This window comes from Pithys albifrons, chromosome 9, assembly GCF_047495875.1.
Source record: "Pithys albifrons albifrons isolate INPA30051 chromosome 9, PitAlb_v1, whole genome shotgun sequence".
Classification (NCBI taxonomy): Eukaryota; Metazoa; Chordata; class Aves; order Passeriformes; family Thamnophilidae; genus Pithys; species Pithys albifrons.
Window position 1 is genome coordinate 14501606 of NC_092466.1, and position 22693 is coordinate 14524298.

Genomic DNA, 22693 nt, shown 5'->3' on the forward strand with positions numbered 1-22693 from the left:
TGCAACACTTAGTGGGGAAACTGAGGCACAAACCCAGCTTTCCTAAGACTGAAAACCCTCTGATAAAAAAGAACACTTGTAGCCACCCTGTGTGGCACAGGGAACAGCTCCTCGGACAACCCCAGCCCTCTCCAGTAAAGCAGACGGGTTGAAGGATGGAGATGCACATTTGTCTGCCAGTGACAAGAGCCCTTCCCTTTGGCCACCAACCACATCCCACTGCAGTGTGGCTGCCTGGTGTCTCCAGTGATCACCAGTCTGGGAGCTCTGAAACAGTTCAGAGGAGTGGAGTTCAATTCAGTTCAGTTCAGTTCAGTTCAGTTCAGTTCAGTTCAGTTCAGTGGAGGAGTATGGGATAAGAGAGTAATTTGATGCTCTGATTGTCCAGAAGAGATCCTGCTAGAAATACCCATCTGACACTGTTTGAGATAAAGCAGGGGAGGTGGGTTCACTTTAGCTTATCAGACACATTTCCTCTGGAGAGATCTCCATCAGCTCAGGAAGGAAACTACTGAATTTTTGTGTTTTGGTGGCTTTTTTCCTTTTGAAATTTTTAGAGAAGGTCAAAGATGGTCACCAAAAAATGTTTCACTTGGTCCTTATTTTGTTGGTAAGGAAGTTTGAAGTTGTAAAGCTTTTGTCTCTGTTTTCTTTTTTTACCAGAAATTTTAATTTTTTTCCACAATTGAGATGAAGTAAAAAATACTGCCTGGAGAGCAAGGCAGAAAAGAAATTTTTAAGCTGAAGAAGAGCAAGTGACACTCTTGGAAAGCTGTATTTTTCATAATTATCCAATGGAGACAAAGTGAAGCACAAGCACAATATGGGAATTTTGCCTGCTACTTGAAAGCTAATTTAATGAAATTCCATTTTTCAGAGACTGAAGCAGCTCACCAGAAAGCATTTGTAGACATCTCCATCCTCAGGACCCGATCCCCTGCCTCCGACTGTGACTCTCCACATGCTGGGGAGACACAAAAGGACATTGTGGATGCCCTTATCATTTGAAGACCTGCAGGGGCTTTGCTTTGCCTCACTTGCCAGGCAAATGGTTTCATTCCCTGCATTGGCTGTCACCAGATCTTGCTGGGCAGGTTTTGGGGTCTCAGAGCTGACCTGCTCCCCCAGTCCTGTTGCTGTAGGAGAAAGTAGCCAGGAGCCTGATCCTCATCCCCAGGGCCCCATCCAGGCACCAAGGCTCTCAGCAGAGACCTCTCCTCCTAAGGCATTTCCTCCTGGGGAGGTGGATATCCTCATCTCCTCCACCTTCTAGCAGCCCTGTGCCCCTCTCCTGCACCAGATGTGCGCGTAGCAGGATACACAAGTAGGATTCTGCAGTGCCAGGCAGAATAGTTGCACACCTGGCACAAGCCCAGGGAGCTGTCTTCTCACCACTGCTGTGCTGCTAAGCGTCAGGCATTCAGCATCATTGCCCTAAAACCCATCAGTAGCTTCAGAGGACCCACCTTGCAAGTTGCAAGTGTGAGCAAACGTATTGTGGTGCACCAATGTTTCCCAAAATCTTTTGCAATGCTGAGAGCAGGTTAAATACCAGCTTTGGTACAGCAGCACACCAGGACCAGACCCCGGGGAACAGTCAGCCCTCAGGAGCTGGAAGTGCCTTCATTCATTTGACATTCCAGCTCCTTTTATCATGGAATTTGAAAACTTTCCACTTACTAGCATTTTGCAAGTGCCCTTTTGTGCCTTTGCAAAATGCAGCCCTGGGACCTTGCTCTCCCCACTGACATATGATTAACCACTTTCATTCTTTTTCCTTTAAATTTTTCACCAAACCTCTGATCTGATTCAGTGAGGAGACACTTCTCTAGCTTCCCAGGTTCTCAGTGCTCATTTTTAACTCTGTGTTAACCTGTCCCAATTATCACTGAATATGAGGCTTGGGTTTGCTGGTAGTCAGGGCATTGCCTCACAGCCCCAGTGCTCAGGACCATGATGGCCTCAGGGATTCCTATGGGCAACAGGCATGGAAAACAGGCACTGGTCAGACACAGCAGCATGGAGGGAGGCATCAGCACACAGCCACTGCTGGAGTGTGAGCAGGGCTGGGATGTTCTGACTCAATGATGGTCTGGCCGCCTTGCCAGCCTGGCGGTAGCACTACATCCTTGGAAAGAGAAGTTTCTAGGATCTCAGTGACCAGCAGTGCAGTGTGTATGGCCAGAGTGGATAGTGCATTAAGTAGTTGATTGGGGTGGTGATGGATGAGCAAGGTGTTTGGGGCTCATTAATTTCCTGGCAGGGATCGGCTTGTCACATCTTGTAATGCAATCAAAGTGGGTACTCGTCTCACTCAGGGAACACAAGGAGCACTCAGTCAGGAGGCAGAGCACTTCCGTGCAACATCCTCCAGCTGATAAAAGAATGCTACCACTGTGAGAGTTTAGTCATGCTAAATGCTGAGCATGGCTCAGCCTTGGCCCTATAACCCTCAGCAGGGGCACTGCTCCCATTTGGCTGATTTCTCCTGGCTGCCCAGCAAAAGGTGGCTATGCAGGGGATGCTAGAGCTTAGCTTAGTGCTGCTTTGAAACCCACCACACCTGGGTTGCAGGTGACCTGGGAAGCCTCTGTAAATCTGGATGTGCTGAGCCACAGACCACAGCACAGACTGCAGTCATTCTTCCTTCCCCTCATCTTACTGCAGCAAACTTTGGGGCTTGCTTGGGTCCCTAGAGCAGGGGCTTGGTTGTTCTGCAGGGGCGATCTCCGTGGTCCAGAGGGGTGCAGCCAGGGTCCCTGGTGTAGCCAGGGTCCCAGGGACGTGTGATGGCTTACAGCCAGCACTGCTGCAGCCAGAGGAAGCTGTCAGACAGAGCAGCAGTGGCAGATCAGGACAGATGAACTTGTGCTCCCTCCTGGCCTGAAACTCCCCAAATCCCCAGTTCCTCTTCAAGAAGCTGCTACTTCCCGTCCTCCAAAGGACTGGAAGAGCACAGAAACCGAAAGATTTAAAAAAAGAAAAAAACCCTTGTGGTGACAAACAGGAGCAGCATGGCTGTGAGCCAAGGCACTGCTCACCTACCCTGGGGACAAGCTTGGGGGGACACACACAGCCCCTCCATCTGGGCCTGGGGTGAGAGGGAGGCTTGTTTTTCCGGCTACAGCATTGTTCTGCAGAACCTGAATAAACACCCAGCCTGGGGCACCCAGGCAAAGGGCACGTTTCCCTCTCAGTGCCTGGAGCCTTCAAGGAAACTCCTTTTGTGTCTGCTTTTGGCTGACCCTCAGAAACCACCTCCACTCCTTGCAGCCTGTGGTGCCTGCAGCAGCATCACGGGTCCCTTGCTCTTGGAAAGGGTGGGAGAGGACTGTACTACAACTCCTGTGCAGATGTGCATGGTCTTCTCTGAGAGAGTCAAGATCTCTCATCTGTTTCTTCAGAGCCTAAACACAGCATGTGTGGGTGTGTTTAAGAAGTACTTTAATTTACTCTTTTAATATGAATGATAGTCAATAGTAATGATTTGATAACTGTTTAGTTATTCATATAGCTTGTTTGCCACTATTGATTGGTTTGGTTTGATGTTACTTGTAGACAACAGGGAGCTGAGGGCAGGCTCAGCTGCCCAACAGTGAGCTGCAGAATCCAGAATGAGGGGAGAGATGCTCAGTGATGTCTGTCTCCAGGTGGGACAGAATGGGGAAAATGCCAGTCTTTGGGCTTGTGCAAATGAACAAAGCTATAAACCTGCTGGTTTTGTGGCCAGCTGTAGCTGGGGAGCTGTGGCTGACGTTCAGAGTTGTACCTCTGCTTTTTGGAAATTTTCTGTCTCCAAGTCCACCCATTAGACGTCCTGGGGGGTCGAGGTCTTGGTTGGGATCCACCAGTCTCCCTTATCCTCAGCATGCTCTAACAGCAGACAGGTCACTGGCATAGGAAAGCTGGCTGTTCGTGCTGGGCATGGAACCTGGAGCTGGCACATTCCCCAGCTCAGTATGCGGCTCTGGTTCTGACTGCTGAAGCTCTCGCAGGTGTAGCAGCATCCAATGGGCTCAGGACAGGACCGGAGTCACTCTGAGAGGGCAAGGATATCCTGGCACCAGGATACCGCAATGTCCAGGAACACTGTTTTTCTGCAGGGCAGCAAAAGACTCAGTATGGCCAGTTCTAGAGGCACCAGCAAGCAGGAACTTGCAGGCCAGGGTTAATGTCAGGGTTATGATTTTTCCACGCCATTCATGATTTTTAACCTGGGCATGTCAGTGCTTGGAAGCATGCCTGTCCCTCATTTCATGCCACACTGAATCAGATCTTACCTCTGTGTAGGAAAGAGCTGCTGCCTGCCCAGGCTGCTTTGCTGTGTGGTACTGGTATCACCCAGGGAAGGCAACACACTTCTCCACAGCACAGGAGATGGAGAGTACAGTTTCCTGGCCAGTGAGCAGGTTAGCAGCCCACCTTGTGTCTGTTATCCAAAGCACTGAAAGGGCTGCAGATGAACTCAGTGAGGGACTAAGTAAATAAAGGATTGACCTTTAAACCCAGGGGCCAGAGGGCAGCTACAAACTAGTGCTAATGTGAAATAGAGAACCAAACTTTGCAGACTCTGGAGGAATTTGCCCTGGAAGCATCAAAGAAGGCAAAGAGCTCTTGTGTCAGCCTGTCTGCATCAACATGGGGATGATGGTCCTGCCACCCAGAGTACCAAGCTCTGGCCAGCGGCTCTGGGAGGGATGCTGTGTCAGTTCAAGGGCTGAAGCAGGAAAGGGCTATGAGGAAATCTCTGGTTTGGATGCCTGGGGCTGCTCCCACTTTCAGCATGATGCCCTGTGGGCAGCTCAGCTCAAGAAATTTGCTGTGTATTCCAGTGTCCTGCAAAGATATTGTGGGACTGCTGTGTGCCCTGCATGTGGATGGACCTGGAACTGGTGCTTTTATGTAAACCCATGGATGCTGGTAGTGGGGACTGCTGGGAAAGCTTGGGCTGTTCAGTACAGAGCTTTCAAAGGAATTCCTAGAAAGGGGTCACATCTAAATGTCTGAGGCTGGGTAGCCAATATCCCCAGTTACTTCTGACCATACTCAAGTGGGCACACGGTGGAGAGTCATATGATAGAGGCAGAAGACCACAGCGGATGGATGGGTCAATAGGAGCTGGCAGATGGACACAGCCACAAGAGAGAGGAAAAGACAAGCAGATAAAGGTGAGAGCTGGAGATCAGCAGAGAACTTTAACAGGAATATTTTGAGTGATGTATTCTAACTGACAGGAGTTGAACAAAGGAATGCGGTCTTTAACTGCTTTTCTTGATCTTGTCTTGGTCAGGGAGAGAGATGAGGGTCTGCCTGTTATTAACATCTTGAGACAAGTGGACTGGCACAAAGCACGTGATGAACCCACAGACACTAAGTCATTCACAGGATCCGAAGCCTCCCGAGGCCTGTTGCATTATGAAGGGCTGTGAGTGATTTACACCCTGTTAGCAGCTAACCCAGTTGTGTGCTACCTATAGCACAACCAGACCTTCTGGACTACTTACAGCTCCACTTACTATTTTAGTTGTTCCTGGAAATAGTTCTTCCTCTCTTGCAACTGATACTATGGCACTGTGCTTGCTTTTCCTTTGATTTAAAAAAAAAATCTCCAATCCCCCAAACCATCCTATTAAGAACTTCCACATCTCATTGTGGTGTTATTAATAGGGGGGATTGTCTGGTGTCACAGCACAGGCATAAAATACATTATCACATAATCTTATTTAGCAAACACTTGTGTTGCTTCGCCCTTGATAATTGCATTTGGGAGATGCAATATTTATGAAAGGGTAGAAGGACATGTCTCGATTCATCTCCTCTTAGCAGTAAAAGTCCTGGGAAAAAGTGGGGAAAATACCCGGGGGCTGATAAAGGGGATTTCATCACTGCTGTTTCCTTTCCAGCGGGTTCAGTGCTTTGTTTAAACTTCAGCTTTGCCACTAAGCTGCTTCTGGAACTGAGTGAGGCTGAGGCATGAATCCGGCTATTGCACTAGGCTGTGTTGAACCCCAGCGCTCTCCCGGCATCTCTCTGCACATTCTGCTGCGAGCTCGCTCGCTGCCTTGCGTTATCTCCTGCTCTTGGTTGCACCTGAGAGGCTGTACTCGGGGCTCGGCCCCGAGGATGCTGCCCGCTAAGCAGGAAGATAGATTCGGTTTTCTCCTAGGACTGAAATTCTCCCAACCAGCCCGCTTTTCTGTGTCGGACCTCCCAGCCTGCTCACAACAGGAACCGAGGAGCAGAGTTTTGCCCTGGGTACAGCATCCCGACCCTTGGGAGCTCAGGTCTGTGTGCGCACGTTTCTCCCCTACCTCTGAAACCTCAGCTCCTGACACTTCCAGTTTTGGGGGAAATTTGCGGCAGAAAAAAATTGGTGCTGGAGGATATCGTAGTTTCTTGGGGCGTGCTGTAGGGAAAGGAGAGAGCCGTCTTGGAAGATTATGTAATGCCTCGGATAGCTCCATTCTCTCTGAGCGCTGAAATATTTCTCTCCAGAAATCAGAGCTCATTTCCTCCCTACAATCACCCAGGTTCCTTCGTACCCTCAGTGCTCGTGGGTGACCCTGACCATCCAGCGAGGCACTGTGGCCTCTGTTGGGGTCCCACAAGCTCCCGCTTCGGAAAGTCGTGGAGGCTCAGAGTAGTGATACGAAACAGCGACTTTTCCCAAATCCCGACCCTGTTGGTACTGACAATTCAAAGCCGTTGGAGATGCGCCCGGAACTGGAAAGCTGGTGTCACCTACTCTTCTTCCTGAACTGTGTTTACACACCCTGTTTAATCTGTTTGCTTTTTGTCGTGCTCGCTCTAAGATGTTTTGGGGATTCCACCTGGGTGGTTAGAAACATCATCCACAAAACCTTTGGGGCGGAGCCGGCTCTGCTTTCTCCCCGTGCTCGCTTGGTGAATCGGGAGGCTGTAGCACTGGCTATTACAACGAATTACGGGTGGAAAATACAATTAATACGATAGTGGGAAATGCAATAAATTGACTAAATTTACAAGTGTGGAGATTGCTCTTTGCATCAATGGCCAATCGTGTTTAAATCCAGATAATCCGTTGAGCTGCCCATCCCCGGGGCATCGGTCCCCGGGCGGAACTCGCTTGGTGTTTTACCCCGCGGGAAGAGGGTTGTGCCACGAGGGGAGGATTAGGATTTGGAAATCCTGATGATTTCCTATTTCTAGATCACTTCACCTGTTTTATGTCACGGTTAATCGCAAACATGTTTTGTTCCTCCGCATCTCCTGTGCTTCAAACGACACGTAGCAAGTTTTGTAAGTGACCTGACAGAGTTTAGATGTCTTCTTAAACGTTAGCAATGAGTTGAGGAGAAAAACTAGTTAAATGATGAGCAGGGCGGTCGTTTGCCAGGAAACCTTCTATTAACTGTCAGTTCCAAAAGTCACGTTTCAAAATGTCATAAATGGTATAAAACTTCGTAACTGTTAATTTCGGTTATAAACAGTATCTATATGTCAGGGGAAAAGTCCTTAGGTCAATAATGACTATATGTCATAATCTATAACCCTGCAGTTTGTCAGTACTTTCTGTAGGTACCAAAACATTTTCTGTTACATTTATTTACAGATCAGATGTTTCAGCCCATATATGAATCACTTGCAAAAAGACAGATGTAAATAAGGAAAAGCGACTGAACCCGCCAGAGTCCCTTGACTTCGGGGACCGAAGGGACCCGCGGGCACCGCAAAGACTCGTCCCCGCAGCCGCCCACCTGTACGGCAGCTTCCTGGGGGTGGGAAGGGCCTTCCTCCCCTGCCCTGCTCTCCTCTCCAAAGGCTAATGCAAACAGCAGCAAATTAGATTTAAGTTTACCCATCGGTTCTGCCATAATTTGTATTTGCTTTTTGCGTGCTAATTGACCTCTGGGAAGGGGGGGGGGGGAGGGGGAAATAAACAAAAAACCGGGAGGATTTACAGAGGAAGGTTTTGATGTTTTTATAGCTAAGCACGTAACAATGTTTGCAATAATTAAGACCATTGTTATTGGATCGCCTTGTTCATTAGTGAAAGCTACTCTGTTAGCGGAGCCGGCAGGGCGGGCCGCTCTCCGCCTGCCCGGCGTTGGGAGCTGCCCGTGCCTCTGCCCCCGAGGGCGGCTTTTAGGATAGGGGGGTCGGGGAAGGGAGAGGCACAAATCTGTTGGCAAAACAGGACTTTGTCTGGTGGGGAAAAGGCCTAAGGCTCGGGGCGGGCGGGAGACAAAGCGGTCGCCGATCCCCCGGCGAGAGAACAAACAAGGCAGCTGCCGGCAGCCGCGGCCGAGGGCGGTGAGCAGCCCCCGTGGGCACGAGGGAGTCACAGGATCTGGGACATATCACGACTGCCACCCTCTGTGTCGCGACAGGCCTGGGTGTCGCAGGTGTCAGCGTTTCTCAGAGCGGGGGAGACCCAGGGGAAGGCGGTGAAGGGACGCGGGTGACCAGCCCACGTCTGCTTCCTTGCTATCACAGAGAGTGTAATTAAACTGAGTTAATAACGGGGCAGGGCCCCCAGTGTCCCCCACTGCCATCGATGCCCTCGGGGGTGACGGCCAGACGCCGTTCATTAGCAGCGGTGGTGCGGGGCGGGTGGCCAAGGGGACGGGGCTAATGGGATTACACGCGTTTCTACACCGTGGAGAGAGGGGCTGGTACCGCAGGACCAATAATTTATTGGCAGATGCTCCTCCGGCAACCGGCGACGTTGAATATTCATGGGACGCCGCCGGGCACCGCAGGCCCCATCAACGACCACCCTGTTCCTTCCCCTCCCGTGGGTATGTCCGGCTGGAGAGGGCCAGTAAGGACGAGAAACCCCCGGCCTGTTGCATGGACCTGGTCAGTCCCGGGGCAACGGGAGGTGGAAGGCACGAGGCACTCGAGGGGTGCAGATCCGTTCGGGACTCCAAGGCACCCGCATTGTAAGCACTCGCAGGTGCCATGAGTTGTGACCGTGCCCTTCCCTTTCCTGGACCTTTTTTCTCCAGTAAGCCAGCGGCTACAGAGAGGCGAGGGGGGAATTTGCGGTCTGCTCTAAATACTTATTTTTGGTAGATAACTACTGATCCGGGAAATGTCGTTGACAGAGCATCGGAGCCGGCCTCGCTACCCGGCCCCGCCGCTCCTTCCCCGCCGTATTAGCTCGTAGACCGTCGGTCGTTTGTAACCATAAAGGAGAGAAATATTGTTGCGGGCGAAGTTCGCGCGATGCTGCGGCTCCCGCTGCGCCGGGCGCTTTATACTCATTAAGTGCAGCGGCGCTAAGTCATTACAGTAATAAGAAGTTATGCTGAACGAACGGAGCCATGTTTCCAAAGCCATAAATTACAACTGTCAGTACGTATTCGAGGGATCAACAGAGCTGGGAGTAATTATTTACGGCGTGCTTTATAGAGCAATTAAAAATCCCCCAAATTGTGTTAATTGCTCTTAACGCGCAGGAAGCGCGGGCCGCCCTTCCCCCGGACCCCGAGCGGGAGAAAAGCCGCTGCCGTCGCCCCTGCGGGCTCCGTCTCGGTGGGAACTGCGGAAAACGAGATTTGCCCCCGGAAAGCCCGCACCCTCGCGGGAGCCCGGCTGGTGGGTGCGGGGGTCGCCCTGCTTCGCTGTCGCGCTACTTGCTGCATAACTTCGTGGGGGTGGCAGGGCTGAGAGGCAGAGACTGCGAACCTCGATCCAGGGAGAGGCGCGGGACACTCGATAGGACCGTCTTGGCCACAGAGCTCTCCGGCTGGACTCTGTGAGCAGCCCAGGCCCACACGACCACGCGTGGGCACCCGCGCCTTCGCTGTAATTGATTTCATGGGGCTGAGCTGGGACGGGAGAGAAAGAGCTGCGGGAGGGGATGGACGGGCGGAAGGGTAGGTAACACATGGGCTGGGGGATCCCCTGGCCGAACGACCTGAGAAGCCAGGGAGGGAAGGAGTCGGGGTGCACCCTTCTTCTGAGGGGATATTTGTCACCGCACACCTGCCCGCGGCAGAGTCGTTCACTCTCCTCTCACCAATACGGGAGGACTTTACACGTTCTTCCGGAAAGCACTGCTCGAAGTGCAGTTTCCGAAGAGAGCCCGATGTGCTTTGCTGGGGTCTTGCCAAGGTCCCAGGCACACCACTTTTGTCCCCAGTCCCCTCAGGAGGGCTTGTATTTCGCAGCAGTGTCCCGGCCAGCAGCTGCGAGGCAGGGAGGCAGCTTGCTATGCCGAGCTCCTGGGAGCCCCGAGCTGTAAAGGAGCTCGGGGGCCAAGGGAAACTGTGGCAAGCCAGCAAGGCAGAAGAGAAGGGGAGTGAAGGGTGGAGGTCAGGCCCTGCCTGGGCTGCCCCTCTCTGCTAGCAGGAGGCAGATGCACCCGATCAATGAGAGAACCTGAGAAAGGATCCCTGGGCCTTCTTGAGGAGAGAGGGGAGCATTACGCCCTTGTCTCAATTACCATTTCGTATCATGGATATACTGGGCCTCCAACCCTAAGCTGTGGCAGCACTGAGCCACCGTTTTGAAAATGAGCTTGTCCCAGCAACTGCTCTGGACAGGTGAAGGGGCACAAAAGTTTCAAGGCTGGCAGGAAAGTAAGTGGCCATGCATGCTTGAAGGAGGTGAGATGCTCCGGAGAAGCAGAGACCAGGAGCACTGGGCTTCCTCAATGCACTGATTCTGCAGCAACTTACTGTATTTGTTAGCTCCTGCATTGGAGGCTTTCATCCAAGTCCAAAGAGGTCTGATCCAGCTTGTTGGTGTTTCCTGTTATAAAGGATTTATCTATCCAGAGGAGAAACCCTACTGCCCTAAACAGATTTTTGGACAGACACCTGTGAATGTCTGTCTCCCAGAGCTCTGCCTAGAGTATGATATCTGAATTAATTTTTGCAGGGCTTGACATTCAAAGCCCTACCAAAGACAGACAAACCCAGTGCTCAGCAGGTGGGAGCATTCTGGCTGGGAATCCAGGCAGAGTCAGTTGGGCTGGGATGCCTTTGACCCCCTACCCTAGAGATTCATTTGTAGGATCATGGGAATGCACCTCAAAGTGGGCCTGACCCTCATAAACTGTCCTGTTGGGATGTGAACCTGAAAACACTAAAGCTGGCCCTGACATGTCTTAGTGTGTGAGTTTGCAACAGTGCCTCTTTAGCCCCAGAATTAGGGAGTTGGCCCTGAGATTAGCTCCATTGGCTAAAGCATGTTGCTAATGCCAAGATTGTGGGTTCGATTCCTCTATGGGCCATTTCACTTAAGAGTTGGATTTGATGATCCCTATGAGTCCCTTCCAACTCAGAATATTCTGTGAACTCTATGAAAATCTATATATTAATTGCCAGCCTTAATGAAACAGGACCCTTTCCGAACCTAGTGCTCTATAGTACTGCTCAAGCCACAGCCCTTGAGACCCCAAGGGGAAACTGAGGCTAAGAGCAATTTGAACTGGAACATCTGAACTGGGTGTTGTCCTGGAGCAGTGTCCTAGAGCAGTGTCCAAACATCCCATGCCAGAAGCTGTGTGGCTTTCCCAAGGATGCAGTTGAGGTCTGTGGCTTGTGTGTGGAGTAAATCCTGTGACTGCATCATACTGCATCAATCCTGGAGATTTTTAAATGCAGATTGGACGTGGCGCTGAGTGCCATGATCTAGTAAATGGACTAGAGTTGGACCAAGGGTTGGACTCGATGATCTCGGAGGTCTTTTCCAACCCAATCGATTCTATGATTCTATACTAAACCCATCAATGATTCCCATTGACCTCCAGAAGTTTTGAATCCCAGTCAGGACCTAGCCCTGCCTGCCTGCCCTTCTCTTTTGTCCTCAATGGGTGCTGGGCAGAGAAAGTTCTGACTTACCTGTAGTCTGTCTCCTGGCAGGTTTTATTGCCCCAAAGCCCCTAGCTTGGGCTCAGCAGCTGGGGGCTGTGACCCTCACCATCCAGCCTGGCTCACTGGTGGTGACTGTGTAATTTCTTGGGGCCAGTCCCTCTGGGACCTTGCACATCTGCTCAGCCTGGAGGATCTCTGGCACAGGGGAGGCCACAGGCTTTGCCCAGCATCTAGTGGGACCTTTGGGATGCACAAGTTGCATTGGATAGCTGTGTTATTTCCTAGAGGGAGGGCACCTCCTGCGCCTCTGATCTTGGCAGCATAGCTGGGTCCCTTTGCATGTCAGGGCCCACTGTCAGGAGACTCTGGGGAACTGTGCAAGACTGGCATGGCATGCTTTATTGCTTCCCTGTGGAGATAAACTGACATGCTCAGGGCTGGTGAGCAGGCTCTGCCCCACATCTCCTGTGTGGGAAGGGTTTGGAGAAGAAGCCTAGGCAGGTCCTGGAGAAGGGCAAAGGCAGCTGCAGCCCCTGGGGGATGAGAAGGCCTTCTGCCCGAGGGCAGCCTTCCGGCCCTGGCTAGCCCCAGCCCTTGCTCCCTCCCTCCTTTCCCAGCTCCTCCTAACCACAAGGACTTTGGTTGATGGAGCTGGCGCCAGTGAGTTCCCTGAAGAGTTCAGAAGTCAAGAACTGAGGCAGGTATGGGGAGGGAGGGAAACCCGACCCCAGTGGGCAGGCAGGGCTGGGCTGTGTGGGGGCGGGGGGGCAGGCTGGCTGGGCACTGGCTGGGCATGGAGCTGAGGGGCAGCTGCAGGTTGCTGCTGCTGCCCACTGTCTCCACAGCCTTCCTGATGTGGGGCTGTCGTGATGGGTACTGTGATAATGATGGAGCGTGGGGTGTCACAGTGCAGCTGTGCCTGGGGTGAGGATGGCAGGAAAGGAACCCACAAGCACTGGTGTGTCAGTGTGTGCGTGTCTGCGGGTGTCTGGATGCACAGGTACCAGGGTGTGTCATTTCATGTTGTGGGAGTGAATGTGTGTAAAGATACGCAGTTCTGAAGGTGTGAATGAAAGCACATCTGAATTTGTGTGGGTGCCGGGTGGGTTGTAACTGTCTTTGGGTATGGAGGGACTTTTGAATAAGTGTGCATAAATGTATGTGTGTGTGAGTGCAAATGCATGGGACTGTGAGCGGGGGTGCCTGTGGGCTCATGTGGATATTTGTGAGCTTGTGTGCACCTTTGCGAGTGTGAGGCTGAGCAAGTTGGGGTGCATGTGAGGATGTGGATGGGATGATACGTCTCGTGGTTGGTGAGGAGGTGTATTTGAGTGCACAGGCACGCTCGTGGTTGGTGAGGAGGTGTATTTGAGTGCACAGGCACGACTTTTTACGCCAGTACATTTGTTTCGCACAGAGGGTACCCCAAAGCTGGCTCTCTTGTGGGATCCCCACAGCCTCCCGGCGGTATTAAACCAAAAGCACGTTAAAGACATAAAGGGCAGCCTTTGCCCCATCCGAGGAGGAAAGGGCCTGGAGGGCCGATCTCAGGTAGAAGCAAGGAGAACAGGGAGGACAGAGCACGAACTAGCCAGCAAAACCGCGGCGCCGCGGCCAGGAGCGCTGGGTCGCGCTAGGCAGCGCCGATCGGCAGCAGCGGAGGGATGGGAGGTAGGAGACAGCCCCGCTGCGCGGAGTGGGCGCCGACGGGCCACGGCCACAAGTTTTCCAGCAAATTGCGATAGCGGCTTTCATTTTAATTTTGTATGAGGCTATTTTTTTAACGAAAACACTCATCTTCGCACGGGGAGGCACAGAAACGGACGGTGGTGGCTGACTGCAGGCCTGGCAGCAGCGGGTGCCCCGTCAGCTCTCGCCCCGCCGCGTTGGGCGCCTCTGCCCCGTAGGGAGCAGCTGGGGTTGGCCATCATCTCGGGGGAATGAGCCTCGCTCCAGTTCTTCGGGAGGGCTGTGATCCAGGTGCCCATCCCCTCCTCCTGTCATACCCCTTCCACGGGTCTGGGCACTCGGGGGATGCCCTCCTAAATAACCCTGCTCCGAGGTCCGGTGATGAGAGAGCCTCGTCCTCTTCCGCGGCTTTTTGAGAGGTACTGACTTGAAATTGAGAACACCCTTTTGTAACAAAGGGGCATGGCGTGTCTGGGACACCACGAGAGCTCGGGATAAGCTGCAGCCCAGGGGGATCGCGGCCGACGCCTGATTTCTCGTCCGGGGCTGGCACCCAAGATCCCCCTTCCCAGCAGCTCACGGTCACAAACTCTAAAACCAAACATCTGCACTTTGTCGCCTGGCACTTGCCACTTATTCACCTCCCAGTGCGCTGTGCACACCCAGTGCTCATTTTATAAGGCCGAGCCGAATAGTGATTTTTTTTTGTAACCGGGGAGGCAGAGTGGTGTGAGGGGGGGGCTGAGGAAGAAGAAACTCCTTTGCTCGTGTGCTCTTCTCTGCTGTCATTCACTGGGCTGCTCTCAGCATCCAGCCAATGGAGAGTGAGGGCCTGCAGCAGTAGGCCCTGGGTAGGGTGATTGATGGGCAAGCGGGGCGGCGGGCGATTGCACTCGCACTCCGCCGCGCTCTGCTCCGCTCCGCGGGGCTCTCGGCTCCCAACCGCCCGCCGCGGCGAGGAGTCCCCGGGGCACCCTCGTGTGTGTGTATGTGCATGTGTATGTGTGTGTGTCTTGGGTGAGTGGCTCTTGGCGCGGGGTGGTTGTGTCTTGGTGCCTGGGGATAGTGGGTTTCACCGGAGCGGGATCAGCTTGCGTGGGTGGGGGTGTAGTGTCTCCGCTCTTGGAAGCTGTTGGGTGGTGGGTAGGTGTGGTGTGATCGTGTCTCCGGTGTCTGGATTCTGTGCCTCGCTGGCCATGGCTGTCCTGTCCTGGGCTGGGGGGGTGTTTCGCTCTTGTGCTTGGGTTGCGCATGGCTCTGCTGTTGGGTCTTCGTGCTGAGCGTTTGGCTGCCGTGTCTTGGCCGTGTGTGGCTCTGCTGAGGCTTCTTGGGGTGCGCGACCATCGTGCTATGGGAGTGAGCGTGTAGCCGGCGTGTCCCGGCTGTGCGCGGCCCCGTTGCCGGTTTCGGGGCGCTGCAGGGCTGTGCTGCCGTGCCCGGGGAGGAGGTCCGGCCCAGGTTCCCGGGCGGCGGCATGGAACACCTCGGGGCTCACCACCTGCACCAAGGCCAAGCCGAGCCCATCAGCTTCGGCATCGACCAGATTCTCAACACGTCGGAGCCGGGCAGCTGCATGGTGTCTCACCCGCGGCTGCAGGACTCGGCGGACTACGGGCTGGGCTGCATCGTGGGCAGCGCCTATAACACGGTCACGGGTGGCTACGGGGCGAGCGGCGGAGCGGCTGGCGCCTACACCGGCACCTCCTGCAGCATGGGCGGCCTGCCCGGCTCCTACAACGTGAACATGGCGGTGAGCATGAATGGCAACACCTTGAGCTCGGCCGGGGGGGTGATCCGCGTCCCGGCCCATCGCCCTGTGGCCGGCGGCGTCCACCAGCCCCTCTCTGCCGCCGTGCCGGCGGTAAACGGCATGAACAGTCTCACGGGGCTCACCTTTCCCTGGATGGAGAGCAACAGGCGGTACACAAAAGACAGGTTCACAGGTGAGTCGGGACACCGGGCCACCCCTTCCCTCCCTGCTCCCGCCGTCCCGCTCGGTCCCCCGTCGGCCGGCCTCGGCGCGGCAGCCGGTCCTCACCGAGGCACGCAGGATCCGGCCGCGGATTTCTCCGGTCGGTTGGAGAAAGCGGCCCGGATGGTCCTGGCAAGCCGGTCCCGGGTGAGGCCAGAAGTAAGACGGGGCAGGAAATCAGGCGCATTCAGTCCCCTCTAAATGAAAATTAGTTGTGGCTTTTCGTTTGTTTGTTTTGACTTTTTGGTTGGTTTTATTGTTTGTAGGTGTAGTTTGGTGTTTGTTTTCTTTTGTTTGTTTTGTTGTGCTTATTTTTTTAAGCTGGTTTGGTGTATTTTTTCTTTGAAATTATTTTTTTTTCCGTAATGAGGCTCAGGAAAGGCAGGCAAGGAGGAAAACGAATGGCAAACTCGGCACAACACCTCCCGGGAGCCCCGGGCGCAGCTGCCCGTTCTCTGCCGCCGAACCAACACCCGAGGAAACTTTCCTTTAAAACGGGGAGTGAATTGGGAGGCACGGTACGGCCGGTGGGAAGGCAGCCGGCGGCCCCGGCCCTCGCCCGCCCGAGAAGGCCGGACCGTTGCGTATCGTAGCCGGGGTGGTTTTCCCCGGCCGCGGCTGTCGGCTCAGCCTTTTCCCCTGTCAAAAGGGACTTTTTGCAGCCCAGAGCAGAGCCGAGCTCGAGCTCGAGTCTCTTCCCGGACTTGCCGCCGTTTCCAGGTGTAGTTGGGCTTGTCTTTTCTGCGCTAACAAAGCAAAAAACTCGAACAACGAAAATAAATAAATAAAGACTTAAACAAAAAAAAAAGCAACGAAATTGCAAAAGTGAAAAATCAGTCCTCGAACTGGCTCTTCTTTCCCAGGGCGGAAACCGAGGCCCGACTTTTCAAAGTTCCCGATTAATTTTGACCTGATGGCGCTGGGTTCAGCCACGGCCGCGGTCGGACGAACGGGCCGTTCCCCTAGCGCACACCGGGCTGGATTTCACACAGCCTTTTCCTGACTGAGACACAAAGCGACTTTTCACTAATTATATTTTTCGTGGAGTTCAGAAAAAATACCCCAAACAAAACCATATATATATTTTTAAATAACAACAAAAAAAGCAAACAAAACAACGAATGGGAACTCCCGGAACGTTACTTCCCGCGTACGAGGCATTGGGGCCGGGGCCAGCGGGGTTACCGCCGCACCCAAACGAAATTAGCCCGAGCCTGGTTGGCACGGAACGCGGAGCCCCGGCCCAGAGCCAGGACCGGCTGCCACTGCTGACGCCCCGCTCCCCGCCGGGCACTTCGTCGGGCAAGCGGCCGCCTTGCTCGTCAACGAAGCCGAGCAGTGCTCGGTGGGTGCCTACAGCACCCAGGGAAGCGCCGAGGCCGCCGCCGAATTTTTGCAGCCCGTGCGTGGGTTTCGGCGGGGAAGCGGCGGCTTCGCAGAGGAGGGGTGGGTGTCCCCAGCCCACCACCCGGGAGCCGGAGCCCCTCTGCTGATGTGTCGCTGCTTGCTTCTTTGCCTCTCATCCCCCCTCCTCCCGTGTCCCCCCCAGTGGCCCTCTCACCCTTCACTGTAACACGCCGTATAGGTCACCCCTACCAGAACCGCACCCCCCCCAAGAAGAAGAAGCCGCGAACCTCCTTCACCCGCCTGCAGATTTGCGAGCTGGAGAAGCGCTTTCACCGGCAGAAATACCTGGCCTCAGCCGAGCGCGCTGCCCTGGCCAAGGCCCTCAAGATGACTGATGCCCAGGTGAAGACCTGGTTCCAGAACCGGCGCACAAAGTGGAGGTGAGAGACCAGGGGATTTGCTGGACTAGGGTGTTGCGGTAGCCCAGGGGGGTAGGTTTGGCTGCCACCAGCTCTGCGAGGGACAGTGGTGGCCACGCATGGGCATGCAAGTCTTGCGTATGTGTGGATATGAATGTGTGTGTACACGTGTGTGTGCATGCACAGCAGTGTGTGTGTGCAGTGCCTGTGACTATGAATGTGTGGGTGGTGTGTATGTGTAGGCTGCTTGTGCACAGTCTGAGGTGTATGTGCACGCACCTGTGGATGTGAGTGTGCAAGTAGGGCATGCATGTGTAGATCTGCACAGTGAGTGTGAATGCATTTGTGTGAGGGCCATTGTGTGCCCGTGAGTGCCTGCATGCAGTGTGTGTGTGTGTGTGAGCGTGCATGGGGGTGCGAGTGCAAAACAGACCTGCATAGGGGTGTGGGTGTGGTGCGGTGCAGGCCATGTGTGTTCCGTGTGCACGTATGTATGTTGCGTGAGCACACCAGATCTGTGTGCAAGTAGATGTGCACGTATGCGATGTGGATGAATGTGTGTTTGCACACATGAGAGGTGTGTGCACTGTGCTGTGCAGTGAGTGCTGTCAGGGTCAACAATGGGTGCAGCAGCTCCCGTGCCTCTTTCCCTGGCAGTGGCATGTGGAAGTCCCCAGGGGGCTGCTGTAGTATCAGGCTCTGCGCAGCATGGAAGATTTTCATCCCCCTGCGGTTCTCGGTGCCTCCTTGCCCAAACGTTTTCTTTTTGTTCTGCTGCCGCGTGTGCCAGTAAAACCGGTGAGGAAGAAGGGGCAGGGCTCGCACGGAGCCTCCCGAGCTCTGTTGCTGTGACTTTGCCCTTCCCAAGCGGCACCTTCCCGGAATGTCCCCGAGGGAGGCACTCCAGCCCTGAGAGCATCCCCTGCCCTAGGCCTGGGGGCAGGCAGCCCGTGGTGGGGTGCTGGGCAAGGGGGAGCTCCCTGAGAGAAGAAGGGGTGGATGTTGCTGGGTACTGAGCACTGGCTGCTGGAGAGCAAGCAGGCAGCAACTTCTTCAAAACATGGGAAAGGACTACTCCAGGGTCTTCTAAAGAGTTAATAGGACAGTGAGGATGCTGGGGTTGGGTAAGAAGTGGGGGACAAGGTGTGTGTGAATCCCCAAGCCCAATGAGTTCTTCCCTAGAGAGGCCATGGAAGAGCAGTTCCCCCAAGTGTTAGGAAGTCTTTAGCTAGAATCATCTTTGCTGGTCAGGAGCAGAACACTGGAGGAGGAACATTCCTGCCATGGCCTGCAAAACAGGGTCAGCTATGTCTTCTAACCAGGTTTCCTAAGGAAGTGAGACAAATCCATCTGTCAATACTCTTTGCGTCTGTTGGCTAAATTCAGCCTCCTTTGGCAGAGGAGCAGAGAATACAAACCTATTCATGTGTTTTACAAAAAATAGCTGGGTAAAGAGAAACAAAATCCTGGTTCTGCCAAAGGGGAAGGCTGCAGCCAGACCTCAGCTGTAGTATTAGACATGAGAGAAACCCCACTAACCTGACCCAGAGGGAGACAGGCATATAAGCTCCGCTTACATGCATCCATGCATGTTGGGTGCTGCAATGGAGATGTGCGTGTCCCTGGGTGACAGCACACCCAGCTCTCCATCCTGGGCCCCTGAGCTGGGTACTGGGCTCTGAGCAGTACCTGGAGTACTGGGTGCTGGAAGAGGCTGCTGCAGTCTCAGGCTGAACTAGGCAGCAGGAAGTATCTGAAAAGAAAAAAAGTTGCTTTAAGCTCTCTGAGGGATTTAACTGCAGACTAGGAGGGAAAGAGTCTTACCCCTGCCTCTTGCCCAGGTGTCTCTGCTGGAGTGAGGTGGCTGCATGATCCCCTCCTCAGATCTGGGTTCTTACTTTAGACACAGTACCTTCCAGGTGGATTTGAACCTGTAAATCCTAGCCTGACGTGAATGCATGACTAGGCCAGCTGGTTGTAGCAGGGAGACACTTGAGAGTGAAGTACTTACAACCACAGTGCTTCTGAACACCCTGGACATGGGGCTCCCTCCCTCCTCCTGCAGCACCTCTTCATTGGGCAGGAAGTCATTAAATATTCATTGGGCAGTGGCAGAACGGCTCCCCCGTTGCGTGGGGATGGCTAGTGCTGCTCTGAGTCCCTTGTCCCCAGGATATCTGATGTGAGATGTTGACACAGTGATTAGAACAGGGGCTGAGCTCTGATCTACCTGCTCCCAGGCAGGAGCACTGGCCACAACCCTGGAGGCTTGGGTGCTCAGAAGCCCATTGCTGGCATCCAGCACTGGCCCACTTCCCCACTGGGACCCAGGGGCTCCCTGTTCTGTACTCTGAGATGTCAGAGCTGCCACTTCCAATTCTCACAGCCAGAGAGAATGAGATGTCTCACATCCCCCTGAGCTGCTAAATTAAAAACTGCCATTTCCTGTGTCACAGGTCCACTGACGCCACTGGGAGAGTGTCAGCTGGGCCTGGGGGTGTGAGAGAGGGAGGGGGCAATTCGGGAGTCATCCTGGGACCAGCACTCTGAGTTGCTCCCAGGTTTTCCCTTCAACGTCAATGGAGGTGCCAGGTGATGTTCACCAGTAGAAGCAGAGGTGACTGAAGGCTGCAGATTCCATACTGACCTGTCATCCAAGCAAGTGGGAGTAGGATTTTCATTGTGGATATAAATGCATTCAGGCCTTTTCTACCTATCCCATTCTCTCCTCCCAGGTAGTCCAGAGCCAGACACTATCAACACTGGAAAGAACCATTCCTCATCAGGATCAGCTCTGCTGGTGTCATGCCAGGCAGACACATGTTCAAATTGTCCCTAAAAATATTGTTCTTTGCCCTGTCCACATAACAGATTCTGTGCTTTGATTTTTCTCACTGCTAAAAACTGTGGTTCTAGCGTTTAGCTGACATATTGCTGATTTTTGTCCTGCCTGCCATGAGCATGTTTTTGCCCTCTTCCAGACTCTTAACAGCTGTTCACCACAGCTCAGTAGACAAGGTGGTAGACCTGGGTGCTGGAAGGGGATGCCCAGGGTAATGCTGCCCCTCTCCAAGTTCTGTGGCATTGTCAGTCACCATCCCACCTCATCCTGCTTTGTGCTCTTCACTGAGACACCGTATGCTTGGCTCTTGTTGTTGGTCCCAGAGTATGTTTGCAGGGGATCACACCTGTTTCAGTATTACTGTGTGACCCTTTCCATGTTTTGTCTTTGCTTTTTTTTTCCTGTGGGCAGAGAATAATCCAGAGCTATGTGTTGCTCCCAGCTCTTTTTGATTGGAGCAATTTTTGTTGAGGCCAGTAAGACAGAGAGATCCAGTCTGCAGATTATGGGATTTATTGGAAGTTTGTACAGGGCATGTGGGATCCTCTTTTCCTAACTCCCACCCTCCAGTTCTGAGCACCCAGTACAAATTATTTTCTTGGAAGCTACCCCTCCTTTTCTTCTCCTGGCTCCCCTAACCACTCCCTCTCTCCTAGGAGGCAGACAGCGGAGGAGCGGGAGGCTGAGCGGCAGCAAGCAAACCGCATTCTCATGCAGTTGCAGCAGGAGGCCTTCCAAAAAACCATCAATCAGCCCATCCAAGCCGACCCTATCTGTGTCCACAATTCCTCTCTCTTCGCCCTCCAGAATCTCCAACCTTGGTCTGATGACTCCACCAAGATCACCAGTGTCACCACTGTTGCCTCTGCTTGTGAATAAGTCTGGCACCCATCAGTGGCACGCAGCTTTTTCCAGCAAGGCTGTCCCCAGAGGGACACATGGCATTCTTGATGGGACATGTAGCCACTCTGTTTCTCCCCAGGGAAGGCTGGCACTTCCTGGTTGTCCGGCCAAATGCACGTCCCATGCGTACAGCTGGGGAAACCCACCACAAGGACTGAAAACAAGGGAAGCCCCCCCAAAAACTCTCCCCAGCCATGGGGTTGCTGGAGCAGCAGTGCTGTCTCACCTCCCCCCAACCCTTTTGTTCTCTTGAAAGTCTCCAATGTCGGCCCTGAACTTGCTGACGTGCTTCCAGACAAAAGCCCAACCCTGACAGACACAGCCGCCGGCATTCACCCAGCTGGGGGAGAGGAGAACTTTTGGATTCTACTGGTGGTGTAGTGCAAAACCTGGGGTCACCCTTATATATTCATATGTGTGTGTGTGTATATATATGTGTGTGTATATATATATATACACACACACATATATACATATGTATACATATATATACACACACACACACATACTTTGGAATGATGGCTTAAAACAAACGGAGGAGGCTCCCTGGAAAGCCCTTCTCTGCTTTGAGTCTTTTCCAGTTGTCTACTCCAGAGACATTCAGGGATGCAACAAATGGAGGAAACAGCAGTAATTTCTGCTTGTGCCAGATGGGAACCCTTCAGATCTCACCTCGCTGTCTCTCCTCCCCTTTTTCATTAATTTTTTCTTGTGAGGGGGGAACAAGAGAAGGATCTGACAGACTCCTGAGGATGGTAAATATGATATCTCAATTGTATGAAGAGCCCAAACTGTCCCTGGCTGCCACAGACTCTGTGCCCACCAGTGTATATTTTAATAATGAGAAGACCTGGGTGGCAGTTTGTGGCGGTAATGTATTTTATTTCCATGGATTATTTCCATATAATTTGCAAAATGTTGTCCAATGTTTTATTTTACCTGTTTTCCTTTAGAATGCAGTTCCTGACAGCAAAAAATTGATTTCACTCTCTGCTGTTTAACTTAGTTGTTCCTTTAATTGTACCAAGAGAATGAGACACAATTAAACAAAGCACTTCTAGCAAATGCCAGGAATATATATATATCATATATTTTTCAGTTACGTATAATCTAAACCAGCACTGCCCATTTAAGCAGTTAGTATAAACAAGCAACCAGAAAACCTATTTTCAGCGAGATCTTTAAAGGCAATTCATTTGTTTGGTTTTGGTTTGGTTTTTTGTTTCTTGTTTTAAGTTATGCACTTACAAGGTGTTTTATGTGTATTCATTTTATAAAGTGCTTGTGTAATTTATGTGAAAATGAAAAAGAAAATAAAAAATCTCCAGGGTACTGAATAAATCATTTAAAGCCTTGCTGTTCCCGGTCTATTAGTTTCCTGGGAGGAGACAGCATATCACAACTACGCTGAAGCCTGTGCTGTTTTTTTTAAAAAATGAAAATAGAGTTAGCGTTTCCATTTGACTTTGCTCAGGTCCACTTGGCTTTGGAGGCTCCAGATATAATATACTTGTTTTAATCCCTGATCCTGTAAACATTTTTAGGCTTCAACCTAGCAGTGCATTTAGCACCTGCTTTATTCAAAGCCCTTCTTGGAGGCTTGCTGAGGGTGGCAGGAACTGCACAGAGTCTTGGCCTTAAACTCACATGAAACAGTTTCTTGAATAAGACCTTGGAAGGAGGTCTCACAAGTGCTAAGAAGGCTCTAGAGATA

The 22693-nt window shown here is 52.8% G+C and overlaps 1 protein-coding gene across 3 annotated transcripts; it reads left to right on the top strand.

Annotated features, from left to right (window-relative positions):
• The first annotated feature begins 12593 nt into the window (after positions 1-12593).
• Positions 12594-22334, top strand: TLX1 (T cell leukemia homeobox 1). 3 transcript variants are annotated; one of them, XM_071564129.1, is made up of 3 exons: positions 12606-15439; positions 17018-17255; positions 20733-22334. In XM_071564129.1, exons 1-3 carry the CDS (start codon positions 14971-14973, stop codon positions 20953-20955), a joined length of 930 nt encoding a protein of 309 aa, XP_071420230.1. In that variant the 5' UTR covers positions 12606-14970; the 3' UTR covers positions 20956-22334. The 3 variants fall into 3 exon arrangements, with proteins under 3 accessions (XP_071420232.1, XP_071420230.1, XP_071420231.1); XM_071564130.1 differs by having other exon boundaries at positions 12608-15439; positions 17054-17255; XM_071564131.1 differs by lacking the exons at positions 17018-17255; positions 20733-22334 and adding an exon at positions 15839-16991 and having other exon boundaries at positions 12594-15439.
• Positions 22335-22693: the final 359 nt, after the last annotated feature.